Raw genomic sequence first — 27,492 nt, forward strand, 5'->3', positions numbered from 1 at the left:
AGTCGGGATGTGTTTTTTTCAGCAACCTCCTCCCTTTTTCAAAAAGCTGCTAATCCTCAAAAAATGAGGTTTTGAAAGTGAAATCAGAAGAAGATATCCTCTTTCAAAACTTCAACATAGTCTAGACGAGCCCTAAGGGGGGAATATGATAGAGGTCTATAAAATCATGACTGGTATGGAAAAAGTGAATAAGGAAAAGTTATTTACTCATTCCCACAATATAAGAACTAGGGGTCACCAAATGAAATTAATAGGCAGCAGTTTTAAAACAAAAGGAAGTTTTTCTTCACTCAGCGCACAGTCAACCTGTGGAACTCCTTGTCAGAGGATGTGGTGAAGGCTAGAACTTTAAAAGTGTTCAAAAAAGAGCTAGATGAAATCATGGAGGCTAGGTCCATCAATGGCTATTAGCCAGGGTGGATAGGAATGGTATCACTAGCCTGTCTCTCTCTGGAAGTGGGTGACAGGGGAGGATCACATGGGAATTACGTGTTGTGATCCCTCCCTCTGGGGCATCTGATATTGGCCACTGTCGGCAGACAGTATACTGGGCTAGATGGATCTTTGGTCTGACCCAGTCTGGCCGTTCTTATGTTGATGTCTCCAGTTACCTTGACAGACCTCTCTAAATCTATGAATGGATATCAAACTGACCAGCAGAAACAAATGGCTTTTGGTTGAAAGAGGATTATCCTACACATAAGATTTCAATATTCTGTCATTAAATGTGAGAACTTCATAGGGGTAGCCGAGTTAGTCTGTAACAGGAAAAACTTAAACAACAAATAGTCTAGTAGCACCTTAAAGACTAACAAAACATGCAGATCGTGTCATGAGCTTTCGTGGGCACAATCCACTTCTTCAGATGACTGGAGTATTAGAAGTCCAGATCCAAGAATAAATAAGAGAAGGAGGGAGGAGGAAAAAAGGGGGGGGGGGAAGAAATGTATCTCCTTGGATCTGGATTTCTAATACTCCAGTTATCTAAAGAAGTGGGTTGTGCCCACAAAAGCTCATGATACCATCTACATGTTTTGTTAGTCTTTAAGGTGCTACTAAACTATTTGTTGTTTTTTATTAAATTTAAGGTCAGACTAACACCATTTACCATAGTAATCATTGTTAGGATATTGTTATTTGTGATTTTTCTCTATTTCTGTCATAAGAGAATATTTTAGCAACCATTTAAATCTAAAAGAAATTGATCTTGAACCATTACATGGATCAGTTACTATGAGTGCCTGAGAGAGAAAACCAGATTCCTGACCTAAAGGGACACAGAACCAGGATTAAACAGCAGCTTAGATAGAAAGTTACATGCATAAAGACTGATTTCTCTCTCCATACAGCACAGTAGGTAGGATGGCCAGAGTCATTGAGAGACACTCAAATAACCTTAAATATCTTAGAATTATGATAGATAGTGCTTTTGAGTGAAGTGCAGTTGATGTTTGCTTTATTTTAATATACAACATCAATATTAGATGTAACAGATCACTTGCCAGGAGTTTACTATGTACAGTAAAACCTGTGTTATCCGGCATGCTCAGGGATTAGGGCGCTCCGGTTATCTAAAAATTCCGATTATCTGAGGGTCCCATCAACCTAGGAAAAACCAATGGACAATAATAGTAAAACTCAAGTTTTTAATATTGATAGTTTTGTAGTGTGAAGCAGTTGCTTTACTTGCATGTTCCCACCCGGTCGCCATTTTGAAATGTCACTAGCCCAAGCTCACTGCTGCACGGCTACACGTGGCAGTGAGTTCGGGCTAGTGAAATTTCAAAATGGCAACCGGACAGGAACATGCAAGTAAGTTGGTGTCACATTTCTATTTTGAGTTAAAGATGATTAGTACTTCTTAAATAAAAAACTGTTAAGCCAATCATGGTAAACCAAGCCAGGTCTGTGCCCCTGAAGATGTGACAGTATTGTGGCTGGGGGTGAGGCTGGTTAACAAAGTTTTCTGGTTAAAAGAGTGCCGATTAACAAAGGTTTCACTGTAAGTTGCAGAGGCTGAGGTGAACTGGCATGAAGTTCCCATAGCAGAAGTTTTACACTTCTCCTGTATTATTCCTCTGGCCATTAATTATATAAGCCACCACCCACTTAAAATATTAAAGAAACATAAGTTCTTGGCAACTATCCAGAAGTTAATGGATTTAATTACAGTTAAGATTATGTTTAAATTAGAATTTACAGGAATAAATATTAAACAGGCTTAAGAATAGTTTACAGTTTATATGATTCAGCTAACAGCTCTCCCCATAATACCGAAACAACAGGACTCTCTAAAAAAAATCTTTCCTCCATATTTCCACAAGGTGCAAGGCAAATTGTTAGATGTAGGTGATCATGGGTATGAGGCATAGTGACATGCTTTAATGGAATTTTATTCTATTTTATGGTGGATTTATTCATTAAAATTCCATAAACTTCACTGAAATTCACTGAAAAGTATGATTCTATATGATGTCCCTTGACATATTTCCACCACTTGAGACATTCTAACATTTATTGTACATATTGTACATGATCAGTTCCCCAGACATGACCAAAGAAGAATAAAGAAGAGAAAACGTAACTTCAGAAAAATTCCAACTGCAACTAGTCACTTACCTTAAAAGATTAATATTTTCATAAGTTTTAATCAAACATACCCCCAGGTCTCCCTTTTTTTATAAATTAATCTGAAGTGTCACCATTGTTCTTGGAACTACCATCCTGAAAAGTTTAATGGTGAATTACAATTAGCCAAATTGTTCGTTTCATGTGAAAGAGAACATATCCATTTGGAAACAATATAAATACAATTTTCTGCTCCAGAATAAAGCCAGAGATTTATAGTAATGCAGAATTTAATTAAGATATACAGGCATATTCAGTCATTAAAAAATGAAATAATCACTTAATTAAATGTGCATGTATTTTTCTGATAAACTGTGCTTTAGTTTGATTTTTCAAGTACAGCAGAACGAATTTTTAATTATGGAGAACCATCTATAGTTAATGTGATTAGGGATGTTAAAATTAGATTAATCATCTAATCAAATAATTGATGGGATTTTCATCAACTATTCGATTAATCAATAAGAGCACTTCTGCTTTGAAATGTAGCAAGAGCCCATCTGGCTGTTGCTACATTTCACAGGAAGAAGTGGGCATCTCATCTTTGAAATGTACAACAGCCTCAGTGGGGCTCTTGTGCATTTCAAAGATTGAAACACTTCATGGAGCCTGGGGCCAGCAAGGGACTCTCAGACTCCCCAACTGGCCCCAGGTTTTATGCAGTGCTTCCACTCTGAAACATACAAGAGCCCCAGCAGGGACTCTTGTACATTTCAAAGGTGGAACACTGCCACTGCAACCCTGCCCCCGCCACTCCAATGGAGCTAAAGGGAACTAGCTTTTAAGCTGGCTCCCTCCAGCACGTCCTCTTCTCCCCTCCCCCTTGCTGTCTCTTTCTGATAGAGGTAGCAAAGGGGGTAGAAGCAACTAGCTTTGCTTATCGGATACCCAACTAATCGATTAGTCACATACATCCCTAAATGTGACACGCTTTCTACTGAAAGGTCACTTTACCTACAACTAAACCGATTTGACCCAAGGTTCTCATAAGTACTTCTGCCAGAAAAATCTTGGTAGAATGTATAAAATGTGAGTATAATCCAACCAGGAATTCATGTTTTGAAATAAAAAAGTTTTAACCGCAAGCTTTTTTGCCAACTACTAAGAATATCTTGGCTAAAGATCTCCAAATCTGATTTATTCTGCTGTCTCTGCTGTGAAAGTATTCTTTGAACAAGTCTGCAAAAGTCCAGAATTCTAAAACAATGTTTTAAAGTACAAAAATACAGCATTAAGATACCACAAACAATTTTAACATCAAAATTTCTGCACGAGACTGACAAATCCGATTGCTAGAAGCAATTAAGAGAATTTTCCCTGACAATAAGGAATGCCAATTTTAGCTTTCATTTTGAAACATATATTTTAACCTTCAAAGTTAAGATCTTTATGTACCTGAACCCACACAATGATGCGTTTCAGTAATGTCTTCTACTGCTTCAGCTTAGTCAAGCAGAAGCAGAATGAAATTAGCAAGATACTTCTTAGTGTCACTGGTGCTATTAAGAAAGCTGTGATAATCAGTGAAGCTGAGAAGAATCATATAAATTTCATTTTGCTACTCTCTGGGAAATCTATGACCAGTAGGAGAAGCAAACACTGAAACTATTCACATGGGAGGACCAAAAGATAGTTAGACATTTTCCCATGCTGCAGTCAGGAGACTAGGCAAGGAACATCAGGGCAGAAAGCTCCAAATGCACAACTGTCAAGAAGCTCAAGTGGAGGGAAAAGACTGAGAATTCTCTCTTTTCTAGTAATCAGAGGCAAGTTTGAGAACTGGAGAAGGTGCAGGGTCAAAGAGCATGGAGGTTTTAAACGTATCAGTTGCCTATTATTGCTAGCTGTACGTAGATACAAAAGGTATAGTCCCCACATAGGAGCCAGTATAATGTTGGATTTATTTTTCTAAATTTTTATTTACACTTCTTAAATTGCATATCCAAGGCCTGGAGGATTTGCAAAACACTTTGTAGGCAGAGTGAAAAATATCTGTAGCACTTCCTCACATGCACACAGATGGAACAAAATCTAACTAGGGCATGCTCAATCCAAACCAACACCAAGAGGCTGCACTTATCAAATCAGAACTCAAATTGTTTATAGTAAAGGTCACATTCCCTGTCTCTCTCTTCAGCTCCTCTCAAACTCTCCTACTGTTTCATAATTCCTCTCCCACAACACACTACATGTGGGGCTACATAAAACAGAATCTGGTGCCTATTATAGCAGCCCAATTACTGAGTGGCGTGTAATGGCAGAAGCATATTAACCAAACAGATGTTAATTTTAACTTTTTAAACTCTCAACAAGTTGGCACCTGGTTATGTAAAAGTTTGCCCTTCTCCCTTTGTTATACTGCCACAGAAGACAACTGAGATATTTTAATCTATTGCTCCTTCATGATAAAAAAAGGAGATAGCTATTACCAGGGTGGTTATCCATATGCATTCCCCTTCACTCTCAAACTCCCCCTATAACCACCCAGATGTATTAACTAACCTTCCAGTTACAATGTAATTAATGTTCCACTACTTTCCTTTTTGGGGGGATGTGGGGGAATGTATTTACCATTAGGTGCAACTAGGAAGTCAGCAATTGAGCTATAACAGAATGGGCATGTTTTTGGATTAAGATAGGATACTGTCAATTGTACGAGTGTCCCCAGCACAGAATGAGGGCCTGAAATCCCCCCCCCCCCCCCACACACACACACACTAATAATAGGGTCTACACTGAAAGAACGAAATAAAAATTGAGTTCTTGTGGACCAATGTGTTGAAAGGAATTCAAGAGTTGAGGATCTCACTTTAAAAACCCTGACACCAGCCTGCCTGTTAAATCAAAATCTTGGCTGATCTCTCAGCTCCAGAAGCATCAAACGAGAGAGACTGAGTTTAAAAGATAGTCAGGATCCAAAAATCATTACAGCCTCATGAGTTTAACACTGCACTTTGGAATATAACTAAAAAAATAATTACAAGCCAGCACAGACTAGGGATGTTAAGGAGTAGTTGACTATCCAATAAGCAAATGCTTATCAGACAGTCAGTCAACTAGTCAATTCCCCCACATCCTTGCTCAGATAGAGGCAGCAAAGGGAGGGAAGAGGGGGTACTTCAAAGTATCAGCGCGGCACAGCTGAGTCCGGGATCAGCTATGTGGCACTGCCCCTTTGAAATGTCGGGGTTTTTAAAGTGGGATCCTCGACTCTTTAATTCCAAGGCGGCATTCAAAGGGGCAGCATTGCACAGCTGAGCCCGAGATCAGCTGTGCGGCGCTCCCGCGCATGGACCCCGGGGTCAGCTGGGAACCCCCCCAACTGATCCCAGGCTCCAGCATAGCATTTCCACGGAACCCAGGATCAGCAGCCCCCAGCTGACCCTGGGTTCTGGGGAGATGCCACGCAGAACCCGCAGTCAGCTGGGGTGTGCCCAGATGATCCCAGGTTCATGCCATGCAGAGCCCAGGATCAGCTGGGGAATCCCCAGTTGACCCCAGCTTCTCATGGCATTTCAAATCAGCAGCGCAGCATGGAGCCCAGGGTCCATGCTGCGCTACTGCTTTGAAATGCACAAGAGCCACCGCTGGGTACCCTTGTACATCTCAAAGCTAGCATGTGCAGCCCTGAGTCAGTGGGACTTCCCGCTGGCCCCAGGCTGCACCTGGAGTTCCCCATTCCTTCTTTGAAATGTACAAGAGCCCCAGTAGGGGTAGCAGTACCTATCAACAAGTACCTATGCAGCAGTACCTATCAACAAGTCCAGTAGTCGATGGAATTTCCATTGACTACTTGACTAGTAAATTAACCGTTACTTAATATCCTTAGCACAGACAAAGGAGCACTGGCCAGAACATATCTTTTTCAAGAAGCATTGCTACTCTGGAGAGCACAAAGATATGAATAAGGGTGGAAAGTTTACCACTTGAAAGAAGAAGTCAGTGCCCTACTGACAAGCAAAAATTTTAAAAGCACATGCTTGTCTACTTCTACTATCTAGACAATAACTGTAGGCAACAGCATTGGTTTCTCACTAGGATGCTGTCCCCTGGAAATTTATGATGACCTCAGGCTTATCTGGTCTAGTATGTTTCAAGCCAGTCTTCCCCCTACCTTCCGAAAGGTTATCAAAACAACTGTATGCCTACACACAGTATAACAAGTTACCAGACTCATTTTCAGTGTTGAGAACTACAGTCCACATTCTACATATTAAATTCACCATGAGCACAACCTACATAACTAATAGTGAGCTTCTAAAAATGCATTATCTCTTGAGCAAGACTGAAACAAAAGAATCTTGCCTTCTGCACTTCAGATACACATCAAAAACCTGTACAATCCCACTTTCCCCAATACAGCCCAGAGATGTCAGAATCTTACAGCCATATTAACCTTTTGGTATCCTCAACAGTGCGGTCCCCTTCCCCTACATACATCATGAACCCAATACACCCACACAACTCAACTATGATTCACACCATTTCTAAAATGTTGTAGATCTAGTACAAGATATCTAATATTATGCACTTTTTAAGGTCCACAGATAAATTGACAAAATATACTGGCTTTAATGTGTTTAACAGGGTTTAGTGGTGTCAACTCGGTATCTTACTCAGATTTTTATTTACCTCACAAGGCTTACATGGACAGTATCCAGGACAGCACAGAGGTTATTTATTGAAATGTAACTGCAGTTCCACACTTTTAAGGCCACTGAGAGTTTAATCTAATTTTAGAAATGCCTGATTTTCAAGATATTTTGGGGGTTTTTTTAAAGGGAATAAATAACTATACTCATCAGATTTAACGCTATGATTATCATGTAAGCAGCAAGGTTATTGCAGGTAGTTCCTCCCCTGTGAGTTCTGCCACCGAGCAAGTTTTTCAGACAAAGCATAACTGACCATAGGAGCAGCAACTGCAAGTCTCTCCACTGGGTAAGTCTGAAATCTGCTAAGGGACACTTTTTAATTCCCAGGGGGACAGTGAAGCAGTGAGCAGAAGCCTGAGTGAGGTGCAGAAATCATGAAATATGACCTTAATAGCAAAAGGTAGGATCAAAGTATTATCATGAAAAAATATCATTGTAAAACCAGGTCATTCTACGTTAATATTAAAAGGAAGCAGTATGGTTCAATTGATTAGGTAGTAACCTAAGTAGTCATGAGATTCATGTTTTATTCTCAGCTCTGCTATGAATTTGCTGTGTGTAACTGTAGACAACTAGCCCAAAAAGATTAAAAGCAACCACTGATTTTGGATGCCTAATTTGAAACATCTACTATTTTCCTGAGATATTAACACACACAACTCCACATGAAATCCATGGGACCACAAATTGCTCACCACCACAGGTGAACAAAAACAATGAAGAAATAGACCATATGTGGTTAAATTTGACCAACCAAAATTTGTTGTTTGCATAAATAGAGGACACTTTTGATCATTTCACTCTTTGTGGCCCATTTATCTGAAGAAGTGGGTCGTGCCCATGAAAGCTCATGATACTACCTATATATTTTTTGCGAGTCTCTAAGGTGCTGAAGGACTAGGGATGTTAAATATTGGTTAATTGAATAGTCAAGTAACCTTATGAATTTTTATCGGTTAGTCAACTATTCTATAGTACCCAGAGGTGGTTCCAGCAGCCACTGTATCAGAGGCAGCAGTGCGGGCAGGAACTGGTCCATGAGGGGAGCCAGTTTAAAAATCAGCTCCCCTTGTAGACCGGCTGCTTGTCGCCCAGTGCTGCTGCCTCTGATAAAGAGGCAACAGTGCAGGGTGAAGCAGCCCCTGTTTAAGGGAAGGTCTGAGCTCCTGGACCTGGTGTGAGCCAGAACTGAGCCAGCCTGCTGGCCAGCCTGCTAAAAAAATTACTGGCAAGGGTGGGGGAAGGGAAACGTGTGAAGTCTGTAGCATTAACCTATAAGCGTTTAACTGGTTAATCGACTACACTATTAAATCCCTATGCAGGACCTTTCGTTATTTTCCCCATCAGTGAAGGATGAAGAATGATGCTTGGGTCCTGAATCCCTTTGAAATATCACCTCTGTAAAGATACAATGAAAAATACTCATGAGGGTTTAATAGCATTATGATAACAGATGGAGTTATTTCTATAACTGAAGCTCAGATAAGACTGTCCCTTTAAACTTTAAGTTGCAGCTTAACTAAGGTGGGAAGTGGGTTGTGTGTGTGCAATACACAATTTTAAAATCCAGACAAGGCTCACAGGACTAAAATTAACCCTGTCATCTTGGCTTAACTTCTACAGCATTCTTGTAATTTACATTTTGCAGTTTACTCTCAAAACCAGAAAAGGTAGCACAACTGGCCAGGCAAGACACCCCTATGAAATCAAAGCCACTGTTCCCTGTAATCAAGTCTCTTAACACAGTTGGTGTTTTAAAAAATAATGCAGACTTCACAATAAGAGGACACAAAGTTGCTCAATTTATTTTAAAAGGGCTGGAAGAGAACACAAATAAACCTCTGACATACTGCCTGCATTTGTTCAAAATCAGAAATAGGAAGGATAGTTGATCAAATAAAATAGTTACAGGATCTTCCAGTTTCCCATACATGACAGAGCCTATGACAGAACCAAAAGGAGGACATTGGATCCGAGTTGAACAATCCACACCATCTTAGCAGTGCTACATTCTTTGAAATGGAAGTATGACTATGAACCCTCTAGCCAATGCAACATTCAATACCCTCCTATTAAACTGGGATGGATCCCGTTTAAGGGGTCCACAACTACAAAGTGCAGACATGAGGAAGCCAGTATGCACAAGATTCACCAAGGCAGCAGCAAGAGCTCCAGAGCTATGTTCAGCCCATACAGGGAATGCTGGGAAGTGACAAAGGTCTTCATCTCTCGGGGGGCTGGGTCAGACCTAGGCGAGCTGCTCATGGGACTAACTGAGCCAAGGAAATCAGAGGTTTCTCTCTGAATAACATTATTCAGCCCGCCTGGCTGCAGGAGGCATCGTGAGAGCAAAGGTGCGGGCCCTGCTGGGCGGGGTGCCGGGGGGGCTGCCATCCAGGCAGGGACTTTCGACCCCCCCCCCCGGGAGGTGGCACGGGAGCCCCGGGGACATTCAGCCGGAGAAAGGGGCCCGCGGCCCTTTGCCAGCCCCCCCCCCCAGGCACCTGGCCCCCGCCCCCGGAGGACCCCACCCCGCGCAGGGAGAGCCCAGCCCCGCGGGCCGCAGCCGCCAGGCCCGGGCGGGCACCCGCCCCCACGCGCCAGGCCAGGCCTCGGCCCCCCCCGCGGGAGCCTGGGCGCCCCCGCGCGCCCCCGCCCCCCGCCGGCCGCGCTCCTCCCCCGCCCCCAGCCGGCCCGGCCCGCTCCGTGCCCGGCCCCTGCCCTCCCCGGGCCGGCCCCGCTGACCCGCCCCCCCCGCCGGGCCCGCGCCCCCCGCCCGGCCCCGCCCTCACCTGGGCAGCCGCCGCCTCGGCGCCGGGCTGAGAGCCGGCCTGGGCCCGTCGCACCGGGGGGGTCGGCCCGCTCCCTGCCAAGCGCCCAGGACACCGCAGCAGCCCGGCCGCGGCTCCGCCTCCTGCAGACACGTGACCGAGCGGGGGCGCGACCGAGCCCGGGCAGCGCGCGCGCCCCCGCCGCCGCCACAGGCCGCCGGGCCTGCCTCTGGGCGCGCGGGGAGAGGCGCCCCCCGGACACAGCCTGACCCCCCCGCGCCCCTCTCGCGCCCCCCGGACACAGCCTGACCCCCCCCCCGCTACCCCCCGCCCCTCGGACACAGCCTGACCCCCCCCCCCCCCCGCTCCCCGGACACAGCCTGACCCCCCCCCGCTACCTCCCGCCCCTCAGACACAGCCTGACCCCCCCCCCCCCGCTCCCCGGACACAGCCTGACCCCCCCCCCCGCCCCCCCCCCCGCTACCCCCCGCTCCCCGGACACAGACTGACCCCCCCCGCACCCCCCGCCCCTCGGACACAGCCTGACCCCCCCGCCACCCCCCCGGACACAGACTGACCCCCCCCCCGCTACCCCCCCCCCCGGACACAGCCTGACCCCCCCCCCGCTACCCCCCGCCCCTCGGACACAGCCTGACCCCCCCCGCCACCCCCCCGGACACAGCCTGACCCCCCCCCCCGCTACCCCCCGCCCCTCGGACACAGCCTGACCCCCCCGCCACCCCCCCGGACACAGCCTGACCCCCCCCGCACCCCCCGCCCCTCGGACACAGCCTGACCCCCCCCGCTACCCCCCGCCCCTCGGACACAGCCTGACCCCCCCCCCCGCTCCCCGGACACAGCCTGACCCCCCCCGCTACCCCCGCTCCCCGGACACAGCCTGACCCCCCCCCCCGCTACCCCCCGCCCCTCGGACACAGCCTGACCCCCCCCGCTCCCCCCCGGCCCCTGGACACAGCCTGACCCCCCGCGCCCCCCCCCCCCCGGCCCCCGGACACAGCCTGACCCCCCCCGCCCCCCCCCCGGACACAGACTGACCCCCCCGCGCCCCTCTCGCGCCCCCCGGACACAGACTGACCCCCCCCGCTACCCCCCCCGCCCCTCGGACACAGCCTGACCCCCCCGCCCCCCCCCCGGACACAGCCTGACCCCCCCCCGCGCCCCTCCCGCACCCCCCCGGACACAGACTGACCCCCCCCGCTCCCCCCGGGCACAGACTGACCCCCCCCGCACCCCCCTCCCCGGCCCCCCGGACACAGACTGACCCCCCCCGCTACCCCCCGCCCCTCGGACACAGCCTGACCCCCCCGCCACCCCCCCGGACACAGCCTGACCCCCCCCCCCGCTACCCCTCGGACACAGCCTGACCCCCCCCCCCCGCGCCCCCCGGACACACACTGACCCCCCCCGCTACCCCCCGCCCCTCGGACACAGCCTGACCCCCCCGCCTACCCCCCCGGACACAGCCTGACCCCCCCCCGCGCCCCTCCCGCGCCCCCCGGACACAGACTGACCCCCCCTCCGCTACCCCCCTCGGACACAGCCTGACCCCCCCGCAACCTCCCCAGCCCCTTGGACACAGACTGACCCCTCCCGCTACCCCCCGCCCCTCGGACACAGCCTGACACCCCCGCTACTTCCCCCTCAGACACAGCCTGACCCCCTCCCGCTAGCCCCCCCGCCCCTCGGACACAGCCTGACCCCCCCCCCCAGCCCCCCCCCCCGCTACCCACTCACCATAGCCTGACTGCCCCCCCCCTGCTACTCCACCCGCCCCTCGGACACAGCCCTTGGACACAGCCTGACACCTCTCTTCCCCCCCCCCTCCACCCCCCCCCGCCCCGCTACCTCCTCACCACAGCCTGACCCCTCCATGCCCTTGGCACAGCTTGACCCTCCACTGGAAGCCCCCATGCCCTTCGGACATAGCTTGATCCCCACCCTCTGGGAGCCCCCCAGCTTCAACCCCCTCTGGGAGCCTCACGTTCACAGGGCAGAACCTCACCCCATCCCACTGCGAGATTTGGGGCATCCCCACAGGAAAACACCTCACCTCCCCAGTGAATGTAGAAGATACTCTCTCATCTACCCACTGGCACCCCTAGAGGAGAAATTCATCACTCCATCCCTGATTGAAAGAGTCTGGGATGCCCCCTCCTCAGCATCAGACATTCTTTGGGTTGGGGGACCTCCCTTCTAGCTACTTGGGTGGGCCCCTCAATTCCCCACAGTGGGGAGGAACAGGAAGGAAGATTATTATTCTTTTCAATGGAGATTGCATCACTCCAGAGCCAGCTCCATTCACCCACAAAAACGCCCTCCCTACACACACCACCAACTCCCAATCCTCTGCTCCCAAGGGAAGCACTTTCCCTTTCACTGAAGCCTGAAATTGAGAGATTCCCGACCATCTTTGCTGAGAGGTCTGCACCACCAATCCCTTCACTCCCCGTCTGCCAGACTTAGCAATAAAACCCACATTAAAAGCACTACTCACCCACACCAATGAGTGATAGAAATGTAGCCGAGAGTTATAAGATCAAAAACACATATTCCTGCTCATCCAGAAATATAATTATGCTATCATGTGCCGACAGTGTCCGTCTGCTGTGTACATTGGACAAACGTCTCAGACACTTCGCCAAAGGATCAATGCCCACAAAATAGATATTAGACAGGATCACAAAGAAAAAACAGTTTCTTCCCATTTCAACCAGAAAGGACATTGTCTCAACCACTTGATTACCTGCATCCTGCTTCAAAGACCTTTTAAGACCACACTTGAAAGAGAATCCTCTGAACTGACATTCATGCTTAAATTCGACACTTTACGCCTAGGTTTAAACAAAGACATTAATTATCTTACCCATTACAAAGATAGCTTCCCCAATTATCACCTCTAATATCATTAGCCCCCCATCCGCCTTCTGTTCTGAAATTTGATTTGTCCTTTTCATATGTGTTCATTTTTTTAAATTGTATCCTTTGGTATATATGGTTGTGACTATTTTCTTCCACTATTTGATCTGAGGAAGTGGGTCTGGCCCATGAAAGCTCATCACCTAGTAAACCATCTTGTTAGTCTTTAAAGTGCTACATAGTCCTGTTTTTTGTTTCAGCCACACCAATGAATGAGACTTGTGAAGGGTGTGGGGCCCTTGCTGGATGAGGGGGGTAACCTAGTGATAGATGATGTGGGAAAAGCTGAAGTACAGGCAGTCCCCGGGTTACGTACAAGATAGGGACTGTAGGTTTGTTCTTAAGTTGAATCTGTATGTAAGTCGGAACGGGCGTCAGCCGCTGCTGAAACTGATCAGTTTCAACCGCGGCTGAATCTGGACGCCAGTTCTGACTTACATACAGATTCAACTTAAGAAACCCAGGCGTCCCCAAGTCAGCTGCTGCTGAAACTGATCAGCGGCTGATTCCAGGAAGCCTGGGGCAGAGCAACTCTGCCTCGGGCTTCCTGTAGTCAGCTGCTGGTCAGTTTCAGCAGCGGCTGACTTGGGGACGCCTGGGGCAGAGCAGCTGGGGTGCTGCTGGGTTGCTCCAGTAGCGCAGCTCATCGGCGCTACTGGAGCAACCCAGCAGCACCCCAGCTGCTCTGCCCCAGGCGTCCTGATTCAGCTGCTGCTGAAACTGACCAGCAGCAGCTGAATCAGGACGCCTGGGGCAGAGCACTTGGGGTGCTGCCGGGTTGGTCCAGTAGTGCCCAGAGTGGCGCTGCGGGACCAACCGGCAGCACCCCAGCTGCTCTACCGCAGGAAATACTATGCTGCTCCTGTTAGGGCAAAAGTCCCTTTTGCGCAAAACTTTTGCACAAAAGGGCCAGTGTAGACAGCTGAGATTTGTTTTCTGCAAAAAAGCCCTGATCGCGAAAATGACGATCAGGGCTTTTTGTGCAAAAGCGTGTCTTGATTGGCCACGGATGTTTTTCCGCAAAAAGTGCTTTTGTGGAAAAGTGTCCATGCCAATCTAGTGATAGAAATGTAGCCGTGTTAGTCTGGGGTAGCTGAAGCAAAATGCAGAAGTGCTACATTGTCCTGCATTTTGCTTCATGCCAATCTAGATGTTCTTTTCCGAAAATGCTTTTAACAGAAAACTTTTCCGTTAAAAGCATTTCCGGAAAATCATGCCAGTCTAGACGTAGCCTAGGAGTTTATAATCCTGAGAAGCCAGCAATGCTGAAGTTTAGAATAGACCACTTTAGGGTCTGAAAATAATCCTTTTACCACTCCTGTCTTCATATCTTCTTCCATGCTGCCCCCTATGCAGGCAGTCCCTCGTCATGTTCTAATCACCACGAAGCCCATGCAACCAGCCTACACTGATAGAAATGAAGTGTTAGATTAAAATCTCTTTTTAAAAAAACAAAACCCACCTGTCTTCTCTAGGTTTCCTTCTTGTCCCTGTATTCTCTTTGTTCGCTTGAAAATTCCTTGAGACAGAGACTGTTGCAAGTTTTGTGTCTTGGTTAGCATCCAACAATATCCGGGTATAAATAATAGCCAGCTGCTTTATTTTTCAATGAAGACATTTAACTGAAGGTATGATGCTGTGTGTCATCACTGTAACCTTTAAGCTAACCATGTAAGTCAGGGGGTGGGAAACCTAAGGCGGGGGGGTGGGGTGAATGCAGCCCCTGGCTTGCCTGGAGCTGGCCTAGGAGGCTTGGAGTTTCCCCCAGCATGTGGGCACTCCAGTCCTTTCTGCTGCCACTCGCAGAGCTGGAGCATGCAACATTAACTAGCCTGGGCCACTCTAGGCTCTGGTGTGCGATGGGAATGTGGAGAGAGTTTCTCCTCAGTCTGGGGCTACATCAGCGTGGGGGTTATTTGTTTGTTTTTGGTTTTGTTTTGTTTTTTTGCTTCTCACTTGTGTGCAACCCCCCCCCCCCCCCCACTGATTTTTCATGGATCAGCGGCTCCCAACCCTGAAAATGTTCCCCATCCCTGATGTAACTAACTTCATGATCTGGCCCTAAGAGGCTTGTACATGTAGACAAGCTAGCTTTATGACTAATGGCACATAGAATCATGGAGTCTAATTGAGAGGTTTTGAGTCCCCTTAGTATCTTAAAGAATTCTGGCCTTAGTGGAGCTGGGTACCAAGCTTTTCTGTATATTATTGTTTAATTGGGGCTCTGTCAAATATTTTTTCTTATGGGCTGCATATCCCTGTAAATGTCCATAGCTGGGTGTCAGGGGGTTCACACCCCCAGTGCGCCTCAGTGCCCCCTGACTGTCTTCATATAGCCCATCTCAGGGCAGAATACAGTCTGTATGGGTTGCTCATCATAGGCATTTGGGCTTATCTCCGTGGCGCCGCTTACCTAAGCCAGGCTGTAACCTGTCTCCACGCCCAGGCCTTTCCTCCGGCCCCTCATCAGGGTAGCCTTAGCTGGCCTTCTCCCAGCTCTAGCTGGCTAGCCCCAGCAGGTCTCCCTCCTGGGAGCTCCTGCTTCCTCCACAGCCAGCCCCTCACTGGCCTCTCTCCTCTCCCCTTGAGCAACCTGGGCTTCTCTATATATACGTGCCAGCTGTGTTCATACTCGCCCTAATGGGTTCAGCTGGCTTCTCCCAGCCGTTCGTGCAGTCCTGGGTCTTTGCCAGCTGGGCCCTCTCTAGCCCTAACTGGCTCCCGCTGGTCTCCTTTCTGCTAGCCCTGGCTCCAGGCCAGAGTCCTGGTATTAAAGGGCCAGTGCAGGGCAGGCGCCCTGTCACACAGGGACATATAGTGTACTTAAGATTAAGCAGTCTTTTTCATTTTTTTACAAGAACCAGTTCTTCATCAAAGAATCCAGAGATTAGTTTCTCCATGCAAGTGACCAGGAGGAACATGCTTTCCAAGGCTGAAGGGGGCAGAGCATCAAATGTAGAGGGTTGGTATGAATGGGAAATGGCTGATGCAGACTATGTAGGAGGCATCTGTAGCTGGAAGTCCAACTGTGATCTCTGGTTGATAGTCTCTGTTTTGCTTCATTTTGTCAGATCAATATGTGTATGTCCATGCGTGTGTGTGTGTGTTCATGGGCATACAAAAAGACTGTCAGGGAACTCTGCAGGCTGAGGTAGCTGAGAGAGAAACCGTACTGGTTGCTCCACTTCCAACAGGCCACCTCTACGGTGACTTGTACGTTGTAGGACAGATTCCCAGAGTGCATTACAACCGAACTGATTTAGGCCAGTGCTAGTGTGTACATGGGGCTGCAATGCATGGCTTCTCAAAATGGCTCAGTATGGACAAACAGACCTTTAACCTGTTGGGTCTAATCACGTAAAGTACAAACAGCTCAGTTTTCCATTATAGGTCTTACTAATAGTGTCACTTCAGCAACAGCAGCAAATGGCTGCTGTTCTGCTTTCCCCCCGATAGCCACATTTTACTCCTGAGGCTGTTCTAATTTGAGCCAAAGAGACCCAAAATATAGAGAGGTACAAAGGTGGACTATGGTTCCTCCCTTTAGTTCATTGCTGAACACTTTTTGAGCTTATGCTGTTACTGGGGCTACTCCTTATTTACCTTCCCCCCATCCCTCTTCTGTTCTTTTCATGTGTGTTCATTTTTTTTAAATTGTATCCTTTGGTATATATGGTTGTGACAATTTTCTTCCACTATTTGATCTGAGGAAGTGGGTCTGGCCCACGAAAGCTCATCACCTAATAAACCATCTTGTTAGTCTTTAAAGTGCTACATAGTCCTGTTTTTTATTTACCCAGGTGTGAGTGAGATCCAAATCCAGTCCGGTGTTTTTAAGAACAACCCCACAGAGGTATGTAGCTTAGGAGGGAACTGTGACTCTTCCTCACTGGTTTGTAAGGAAAAAAATAAACATTTCTTTTCAAAAAATTGTTAAGAGCAGTAGCCCCTTTTGACATATACAACTTGTTTTCACATTTGAAACGAATATACCGCAACACTGGAAAGCCGTAAGTCAGGGTTGGGGCACCTAAGGCTTGCCTGGATCTGGATCTGGCTCAGGACTCTCCCTCCGCACTGGGGAGTCTGCGCTGGCACTCCAACCCCCACTCTACCTCTGTCCTCCCACACAAAATCTTCTAGCCTGGGCCCAACTGATGTTTTTTGTGGGTTAGCAGCCCCTGACCCAAACAAGGTTCTCTACCCCTATCCTAAGTGATATTAGAAATAGAAATGCACATATGTAAATCTTTCAAACAAAATTGTAATTAGTTTAGCTGAGAAAGTAGAGCCACAAAATGTGGATCCATCCAAATTGGGGATGTTTGGATCTGAGGCTTCTCTGCTACACTAAGATCTAGTTTCTTTGGGACAAGGATTGTTTCTTGCTACATAGAGTGCTTATTGCAATAGGGCCCTACTCTCAGTTTTGCGCCTGTACATCTTACAGTAATATAAATAATACTGCAATGCAATCTATCAATAGAACACTGTAAAGGATGAAGCAAGTACATTGTGAGTGCATAATACAAAAATCTGCATTTATTTCAGACTTTTTTCATTGTATGTGAAAAAATTCACAAATACATGTGATTTCAATACAATCAAAGTCACGGTTATGATTACAATGCATTTTCATAGGTCACTTTTTTCAAATAAAAATGATCCTGTACAATAAATGTGGCATTATTACACTTGTACTCATGACCATGTTTGGATTTTTCAAAACTAAATAGTATGTAACAATGTGTTATAAGATCTTAATATCCCTCATCTGCTCAGTGGAACTGCAAAAAGTGTTTCCTAGTCTAGAGTCTGTACATGTTGTCTGAAAAATGTGGGGAGAAAGAGTGGGGCAGACATGTTTAATGAGATTTTAATTGCTTACAAGATTAGACATGCTGGCCCTAGTAGAAATGTTTTGACCATGCTTCAAGGACAAGTGACTTTTTGTCAGATATATGCTATTCTGATGCCACTTTTTAAACATAGCAAATAGGAAACTATTCATAAGACATTTGTTTCTGTTAGATGTGGCCTTTGGGTATAATTTCATCTCCCTGTTTTTGTTTTGTTTTTTTCATTTTCTACCCCTCCCCTTGTAGGCCCTGATCTGGCAAAGCCCTTAAGAAAATGCTTATCTGTACCACATTTGAATAATCCTATTAAAATGCCACATCAGGACACTTAAGTGCTATGTTGGTTCAGTACCACTCTTTAGTTGGAAGTGGACCTTCAGGGCTTAGCATCAGAACTATCCTGGTGAAAAGAATTCAATTTGCAAATTAAGACTTTTATCTTTCCAACTGATCTGTAAAGTAATGAGCACACTTTTGGAGCACTTTATATAACAATTACTGTAACACTTGTTTTACAATCATGTTCAATAAACCTCCATACATGGGGGTCATTGCTGTCACTACCCTAGAAAAATCCCAAATTTCAACTCATGAGGATCAATGCACAAAAATGCCTCCTTCCCTTCTCCAGGAAGACGTACAAAGTCTGCTTCAAACCATGCACAGTATTATGAATGCAGAGTGTTGCTTTCTCTATAGCACTTCTCCTTTCTCCTTGCCGCTCAGCTAGTCTGATGGCTGACCCACCGGGAATCAGGGGAATTAGACGAGATCAGGGGGTCAGACTAGATTACCCTTATGGTTCCTTCTAACCCTGTGATTTTATGATTTGTGATGGAAAATATTTTAGTTTATTCATGTCTGCTTAATAGCCATCTTGGTCTAATTTAGAGGTGTCTGCATTCCAATATGGCATGAAAGGGATCTCTCCAGTATGTGTCATTTGACTTTATTAGTTAACATTTTAAAATTTAGAGATCTCCATCTGACAGAAACTACATAAATGAAAAGAATTATTAGTTTAATAATCTGGTAGTTCACTGAATCTATAAAGAACACTTAAGAATGCTGAACATTAAACTGCACTTGAGCCATAAAAAGGTATAATATGAACAAGATGGTAGTCACAATATTCCAGCTCATTGGTCTCTCAAGGCTGACAAGTTCTGGAATTCTTTTAATGAAAACATCACAGGAAATACCAAGACAACTCTAAGCAGACATACATATGTAATTTGTACAGTGGCCAGCATAGAGATATTAGCATCACAAAAGAAACAGAACAGGATAGGCTGTGAAAACAATGACAAAAATAATTTTAAAAAAATCTTTAAATGCTGAATGACTGTCTATAACTTACTGGTAGACATAAACAGAGGTGTTAAACAGTGACCAGAATGAAACTGTGCAATGATCACACTTTTTATTTCCGCATTTTTACTAAGAAGTCAAATGCTGAATTCTTCCTTCAGTCTATGTTGGATGCTGGGGACTCTAAAAATATTATTTAAGTAGTTGTCCCTGTGTTTCCTGTCCTATCTATAACTTGAGTTTTCTAATACATCCACGACAACAGTACTTAAGTACTGGCTTGAAGTGCTGACGTGAATTTGGTGCTCGTGAAAGGGAGGGACTTACCTTTTCAGAGCAGGATTAGATGAGACAGTGTTATAAAAGCCCTGCTCCTACACAAACTCTTTCTACATTACAACTTGCAGTGAGACCCACAGTGGACCTCGTTTGGAAGACACCAGTTGTGAACTCCGGGTGCCATTTTTACCAGTGTAGACGTAGTCTGATTCCAAGTCCAGATACCCAGTGAGTCTATATAGTAAATTAATTCAGAACACTGAGTGTGAAGGAGACATAAGGGTACTAAAGATGTGTAGGACACATGAATGGAGTTGATATAGGAATATCCATGCTAGTAAAAATCAGCTGACCCATGGGGAATACCTGAAGTTCCAGGTAGGAGTGCCTAGAACCAGCCCATCAATCTGTATTATATATTGATGTATATGAGATAAGTGTGTCAAGCCAGGGAATGGAGGGGGGTGATTATTACAGCAACAGGAGCAATTGTCTGTTTGACACAAAATATTTTGTTCTGTTTGTCATCTCTTTTGCTAATGTTTCTGCCAATTAAATTAAAATGTTTAAGGCTGGCATTAAAATGTTTAAACCTGCTCATGGGGCACTGTCAAAGTAAAAGTGTATTCCCAGCATTCCTTTTATAACAACCAAGATTATTACAACTCAGATTATTTTTTACAAAATTATAGAGCCGTGTTGTAGCTTTCCAAGCCACTACTACTTTGCTTGGGGCGGGAATGCAGAAAGTCTGTTCAGCAATGCACAAACCCACAACTTGTTCCACCCCAGGCCATTTCAGAACATGCACATAACTGTTGTTGTTGTTGTTTAAAGCCTTATCCAATGAACCCACCATCTGGCACTTGCTATAATATTGTAGCTCCTGCAGCATCCATGCTTCTTGGGTCTTTCACACCAATGATGAAGTTGTTAGTTCTCCTGGCTCCGTGAACCAGTGACAGCACGTCAACTTTATCTACTTGATGACCTCTGGCTTCCAGGAAATCAATGTCTTCTTCAGGAAATTCACCTGCCAAGATTTTAGAGGAGGTTATTTTAGTCGAAACCATTATTGCACGAGTTCCAAGTTTTTACTTTAGCTCTCTAATCCATTGTGCCAATGAAACTGCCCATCAGTGCCCTGTCCTTAGGGAGGCAGAGTGGCATCACATAAGTATAAATCTAATGGTCTAGTAAGAAGCACCATTCAAGTTCTTCACATACAAGTTCTTCACATAACCAAAAGAAACCAGCACCCCTTTTCCTTTGCACAAGAGGGGAAGTCTTTCATGCTCCTTATCAGCTATATGCCAAAGAGAAGTTAATGGGTGAACTTCAGATGGTTCACAGATTTGGGTCAAAAGTTGAGACGTTTCTCTGAATCTCGTGAGACTGTAAAGCCAACTGGAATCTCTCTTCCTGGAATGAGAAAGTGTTCCCTACCTGGCCTGCTTCTGGTTTAAAGTTACCTTACTACTTACGATACCTGGGGCCTGGTTTTCCAAACAAGCAAGTGCCAACAACTGCAGATGAAGGCAATTGAAACTTCAGGTGCTCAGAGTTTTCTGAAAATCAAGGCCCCATGCAGGAGTCTCAAGTTGGGCCTCAAAAATGGAAGCACCCCAAACCACTTGTTTTTTTATCATTTATGCCGTATTTTTGTACACTGAGATTATTGAAGAGCTGAGGAGCAAAAGAAATTGACTAAATTGCTAGAATTTTAAATTTAGCTGTCGGTCCCTTAAATCTCTCCCTCCTACTCCCCCTTCCTATTCCTAAGCACACTGTAGTTTGACATGGACTTCCCTCTCCCCACCAGCTGCATTGCTCATTTAAAAATGCTGTCTCCTTGAAGCAGACTGCAGAGTAACCCCAGACGTGTAAGAAAAATCTTTCTTTCTTTTTTGACATGACAGAAATGTTGTCCACCAAGATCTGTGCTGATCTCCATACTCACTGTCAACTTGCAGGATGTTGGATTGAACCTGTGGGTGCAGCCGACCCAGTGACAGACTCTCACTCAGGTTCTTGTTAAGTGTTAAAACATTTACTAAAACCTACACAAGAAAAAGATCCAAAATATTAACAACTTAATTCCAACACTAAGGAATGTGCATGCAAAGCAGCTTCCCAATTTCCAATCCCAACATTTTCAAATATCAATTTACACAGAAAAACACACCTTTTTTTTACATAATTACCTACATTATATGAACAAAAGGCACGTTTTTAATACATGTAAATAAGTGCACCTGAAGATCCTGCAGGCACATTTTGGAGGCTCTTTGTTTTTTTAAAAAAGAATCCCTAAGGGGCCTATTTTTAGAATTGCATGAGGTTTTCCATATAATTCCCATTATATCCATGGGAGCTATAAGGCTGAAACTCCAGGGAAATCTCCGAAAGGTATTTTATTTTTATGACCAAAAAGTGAATCCTTCTGATAGAACATTAGGAGGCAGGTGGGTGGCTTTAATCTTCCTCTTCCTTCAATGAAGTTAAGTCACTCAGAGTAAAATTTAGGTCTACACTAGACTTTTAATAATCCAGCACTGTTACATATAGAATCATAGAATCATAGAACACTAGGACTGGAAGGGACCTCGAGAGGCCATTGAGTCCAGTCCTCTGCCCTCACGGCAGGACCAAATATTGTCTAGACCATCCCTGATAGACATTTATCTAACCTACTCTTAAATATCTCCAGAGATGGAGATTCCACAATCACTGGGCAATTTATTCCAGTGTTTCACCACCCTGAAAGTTAGAAATTTTTTCCTCATGTCCAACCTAAACCTCCCTTGCTGCAGTTTAAGCCCATTGCTTCTTGTGCTATCTTCAGAGGCCAGGAAGAACAAGTTTTCTCCCTCCTCCTTATGACACTCTTTTAGATACCTGAAAACTGCTCTCATGTCCCCTCTCAGTCTTCTCCTTTCCAAACTAAACAAGCCCAATTCTTTCAGTCTTCCTTCATAGCTCATGTTCTCTAGACCATGCCACCAGCAGGTGCTCCATCTCATTACAAATGATAAATTAGGAAGAGCTCTTTGCAAAGCTCACAATATGAAGGATTTCAGGAAGGAATGTGCTAAACTGAGCTGCCACTAGGGATAAGAACCAAAATTCCATTCTCATCCTCCTACAGTTTTCTAACATTTCTAAAGAAGACGACCCTTTAACAGGTTGTGGAAGGTCGTAAAACCTTTACAGAGTAGGGATGTAAAGGTTTAACCGGTTAACCGGTAATCCTGAACCTGAACAGAGTGTGGCTTATCAGTTAAGGTTAACTGGTGGGGGCTGGAGCACTCCCCACCTGCTGCAGACAGGGACTGCTCCTGGCCTGGGCACCTTGCAGGCAGGGGCTGCTCCAAACAGGACACTGGAGCAGCCCCTGTCTGTGGTGGGGCAGGGATTGCCAGGCTGCGGGTGTACAGAACACTAGTCACCTGAACTCTGGTACCATACCATTCTGGAGTCCTGCACATTTGCACTCTAGCTCGGCTCCTACTAACTAGCCATGTAGACAAGCCCTTTGCGACAAGAATGGACAGCAAATATTGCTTTAGATCATCAGTTATCCTGGACTGCATGGCTCAGAGGACTGATCCGATCACTTCTAGATCCCCCGTTTGGATCCAGGCTGGCTAGCAGCAACAGAAAGTCATTACTCGTTGATGCCAGTTAATGTTTTTGGTGGCAGCCTCAGCAGAAAGTGCAAAGATTGAATGGGGGAGAAAACAGAGTTCTCCTCTTTACCTGACTGACAATCCCTCCAGGTCGGGTGTAAGGTGCTTTGGGGGAGGGAGAAGCTTAACTTATGCTCACACGGTGTGGCATGACCCTATATGAACATATTGCTTCCTTTGGACTATTAGACCTGCTCCTTTAGCTCCGCAAGCAGATGCTTATGCCAGTTTAGACCCACCCCTCCAGATGACCCAACTGGGAATATGGTTACAAGCGGAACACATCTTCCACGTCACACCACTGCCTGTTTTCCTGGAGGACTTCAGTCTCCCGGGGCTCTTACCATGAAGCAGAACTCAATGCTCATTAACACAATAGTTCAACCTCTTCAGAAACAGGAGCTGCATATTTCATGTTTGTTCTGATAACCAACCCGTTTGGGTAGGAAACCCTCAGCACAGTGAATGCAAATGCCAGCATGAAGAAACACTGGAAGACAGCTTCGACCTTCCCCGTTGTGAGTGGTTCAGAACATGCTTAGATGCAGCACTCAGAACTGACCTGCGTGATGCTGCTCAAGGCTTTGTCCCCATTGTTAGCGCCCAGACACAGGTAGGTTCCACACATCCCATCTGACGGCCGAACGATAGTGGGCAGTAAAAAGGACAGGGGTCTTTTCCCCGGCTGAATAAGATTTGTCTGTTGATGAATAAAATATCCCCCAAAACTATTAAACAGATCAGAACAAACGTTTTCCCTATAAACTGCTCACGTTAACGTTTTTCTTTACATTTCTGAGTCAATCACCCTAACATGGCTTAATTATGATGCCATTTGCACGGCTATAATAATATTAGTTTACATTTATTCCATACCTTCCATTTCAAGGCCCCCAAAGCTTTTTACAAACAATATACAGAAGTCACTTCACCCGCTACTAAAATGCAGCTAGCTCTGGAGTGGAACTGTTTAACAATACATAGCAACGCCGCACCTCTGTTGAGCACAGGAAGTGACCAGCATAGGGATGATGGTCTCTGTCTGAGAACTCAGGATTTAGTTTCCATTGTCTATCACTTTTTCAACCTGGAGAGCAATAATTTTCAATATAATCCTTAATTCCAGTCAATATAGTGTGCGCCCAGGCTGCAGGAAGTCTGCTTTCTTTATTGCAGCCACACCAGACTCTACATAGTTTCCTTGCAAAATTAAGCTATTTCACATAGGAAGATCAGGCAACCTCTTCCTGTAACCTGTATTCTGTTTCTCTGCAGAAGCCTGCAAGGGAAGAGAGAGCTGGAGAGCTCAGCCTGCATATACAGCCTTTCCCCCAGAAGGTACATGAGACTAAAAGGAGTCAAACTCAAAAGTTCAAATTCAGAATTCTTCGTTACCAGGCTGGAAGACGAGTGGTTTGACGTGCTGTTCAGCCACGAAAAGTCCAACATCTGGCTGTTTAGAAGGATTCCAGAGGGCGTTATTATTCCACTTCCAAATGGGCGGTTCAGGGAACTGAAGAGGAAGACAAAGAAACCTTGTGAAAATGCATCCAGTAATCATATAGCATGCCAAGGCTTGGTACTGTCAGAGCACGGCCCCACATTCCCCCTTCTGCCTTGGTGGAGAGTCTTCAGCAGATGTTTTAGTGCTGGTGAAAGGTCCAGCCTGACAACCCTAGAGAAGGAAGGTCGCTGAGTATACATGTGGAACAGGTCTGGAACGGGCAGCAGCAGTGTAAGCTTCTTCCACACAGCCCTGCCAATAGGCCCGGAGCGCCACCTCTCAGTGAGAAGGTATTTCAGTCTCCCAGCTCCAGTCATCCTTGCACTCTCTGCCAAGCAGGAATTTGTGATACGAACATCCCTCCGATAGGAACTACACTGAAACCACCAAGTCATTTCAGAGAGGCCACTGAACAGCCAGAGATGGCAAGGACTTGCAATCACTTACAGCCGAGGCCGGGGGGACAATAATTTTTCCAGGAGAGGGTGGGGGCAATGAATGAATTTTGCTATGTGGTCATGGGCCGGCTCCACCCCTGGGAGGGGCAGGGCCTGGGTTGGAAAGGGCGGGGCTGGGGCTAGTAACAAGAGTTGTGAGAGCCACAGGTTTTGAATTAAAAACACAGCAAAGGGCTCACAGGTCCTGGCACCACTGCTATCCTGTTGCCTGGCAGCCGCCTGTGGTTGCTGTGGCTATTTAAAAGGCTCGCAGCTCTGGCCCCTGCTGGGGTAGCACCATGAATGGCAGCTGTGAGCCATTTAAGTAGGATCCTGCTGCCTGAGCCACCACCTGGAAATTCGGTGCATGGGCAGCAGGCTATAAATAGAAAGCAGCCAGATGCACTCCGCAGGCCGGAGCAAAGTGTTAGGCAAGCTGGATCCGGCTCCCAGGCCAGGCTGAACCAGTGAGCATTAGGTGATGAGGCTAGGTCTGTCATGATCAGTCTCTAGAGTCGTTCACCACCTCTGCTCTCCCATCTCAAACTCTTCCCTCCCTCCCCACCGCCGAGACTGAAAAACCAAATCCATTACCTCACAACTGCTACGATGTAGTCATCAGGTCCCATAACAAGGACCTGGCTAGCAGGGGAGTCGCTCTCGGTGGAGAACTGTGGGATACTGATACCAGAAGGGACAGCCTGCGAGTCGTTAATCCGCTGACGCAGCAACCCTGCCTTTGATTTACTGCAAGACAGGATATGGGGACGGAAAAGCAGGGAGCTTAGGAAATAAAGCATCTCCTCTTTAGGGCACATCTAATATACACATCCATCGGGCAGTACTCATCACCGGCTCAGTGGGTGCGCCTACAAAGAATGGAGGTTCTTCAATTGCACTGTGGAAAGCGAGCGCCTCTGCCATGTCAAATGGAAGGAAATAAGCCATCTCAGCCACTGCATCAGGGAGGCAACTCGGGGGTCGGTGGTTAGGCAGATTGTAGGTTGAAGCTCCCGCCCTGTTGCCAGGAGTTCAGTGAGGTTCAATGGATGCATGGCAGGTAAAAACAATGGAGCATCACTTTGACTTTACTGTGGGACCCGGGTCCCTGATGAGGGCTCCTGGGCGCTACCAAAATACATGAGGCTGGCAAAAGGAAGAAAGGTGACGGCTCCCTTGGGTCTCTGTTGGGACATACTGGGAATGGACACACCGAAGGAGCCAGCACATAGCTGTGTTGTGAACGAAAGCGGCTGTACTGACCCCTACCAGTCTGGAACACTTCTTAGCCGTTGCTGCTCCTGCTACAGGTTAGTTCATCTTCGACTAACTCAATGAGGCAGATGTTACTATGCTCATGACCCCATCTGGCTAAAAAGGAGGTGGGAGGGCCTCTGGAGAAAGAAACTCTAGGATGCGAGTGGAGCAGCCTTGAGGGAGGAACACTAGGAGCAGTCAGGTCTGGGAAGAAAGATGGAGCCAATTACATGTGGGATCATTGGTCACTTCTTTGTTAACAAAGCCAAACTCCAGGAAGGACTTCGCGCAGTGCGCAGGCTTTCTTTTACAGGACAAGAAGCAACGAGCTTCCACTGCAGCAAGGGCGGTTTGGGTTGGACATTAGGAAAAACTTCCTGCCAGTCAGGGTGGTTAAACACTGGAATAAATTGCCCAGGGAGGTTGTGGAATCCCCATCTCTGGAGATATTTAAGAGCAGGTTGGACAGACACCTTTCAGGGATGGTCTAGATCATGGGTTCCCAAACTGGGGGGGTATGAAGAAATTCCAGGGGGGGGCAGGAGGCAAGCCCTTCAATTCTCCCCCACCCCCAAGTTGTGCTGCTATTTTTGTTTTTTGGCCCCAGTCAGTTCCTTTTTTTTGCTCAACAAGTTTTGCTGCGCGAGTGTTTCTCAAAAATCAAAAAGGGGGCGTGATGCCGAAAAGTCTGGGAACCACTGGTCTAGATGGTGCTTGGTCCTGCTATGAGGGGAGGGGACTGGACTTGATGGTTTGTTAGTGATCAAATTACATCCACACACTGCATGGTTTAGGCACAGCTCTGACTGTGCTTGGCACTGTTCATGGAAGAGCTGTGGTATATCTCTCTAACAGGAATCACACCTTAGCCTGACTCCTGCGCTGTGTAGATAAGACCTGAGAGCCACTTCACTGTGTTCTTGCTATACAGAAAGGCCTTGACTACACTAGCAAAATTACCCATTGTTGACCACAGGGGTCAGCAGTGGCTGCGGCTGAGCCGGGACTGTGCTTGGTGTAGGTGCCGGTGTAGACATGATTGAACTGCATCCAGCGTTGCTGCATTAGCTGATTGGAGCTATAAGACAATGTTTCAATCCCACATTGAGCAGGGGGCATTAGGGAGACATGATGCACCATTCTGGGAGTTGGGGGAAGGAGAGAG

The 27,492-nt window shown here is 46.6% G+C and overlaps 2 protein-coding genes across 7 annotated transcripts in view; both read right to left on the reverse strand.

Moving 5' to 3' along the window:
- The window catches only part of NCOA6 (nuclear receptor coactivator 6), a 77,161-nt gene extending 66,927 nt beyond the window's left edge, over positions 1 to 10,234 (reverse strand). For 2 of the 5 annotated variants that reach the window (XM_075901413.2, XM_075901411.2), the window contains exon 1: positions 10,076 to 10,234. The gene's annotated coding sequence lies outside the window, so the exon portion shown is untranslated. The remainder of the gene's footprint in view (positions 1 to 10,075) is intronic. The other 3 variants (XM_075901407.2, XM_075901408.2, XM_075901412.2) reach the window with 2 other exon arrangements.
- A 7,277-nt stretch (positions 10,235 to 17,511) lies between these two features.
- GGT7 (gamma-glutamyltransferase 7) overlaps positions 17,512 to 27,492 on the reverse strand; it is a 46,964-nt gene continuing 36,983 nt past the window's right edge. For both annotated transcript variants that reach the window (XM_075901415.2, XM_006126677.5), the window contains exons 11-15: positions 25,665 to 25,817; positions 24,525 to 24,642; positions 23,692 to 23,829; positions 21,401 to 21,500; positions 17,512 to 20,473 (exon numbers count right to left, since the gene is read on the reverse strand). In XM_075901415.2, coding sequence (XP_075757530.1) covers positions 20,310 to 20,473; positions 21,401 to 21,500; positions 23,692 to 23,829; positions 24,525 to 24,642; positions 25,665 to 25,817 — 673 coding nt within the window. In that variant the 3' untranslated portion in view covers positions 17,512 to 20,309. The remainder of the gene's footprint in view (positions 20,474 to 21,400; positions 21,501 to 23,691; positions 23,830 to 24,524; positions 24,643 to 25,664; positions 25,818 to 27,492) is intronic.

This window comes from Pelodiscus sinensis, chromosome 17 (genome assembly GCF_052426305.1).
Source record: "Pelodiscus sinensis isolate ZL-2025 chromosome 17, ASM5242630v1, whole genome shotgun sequence".
Lineage (NCBI taxonomy): Eukaryota > Metazoa > Chordata > Testudines > Trionychidae > Pelodiscus > Pelodiscus sinensis.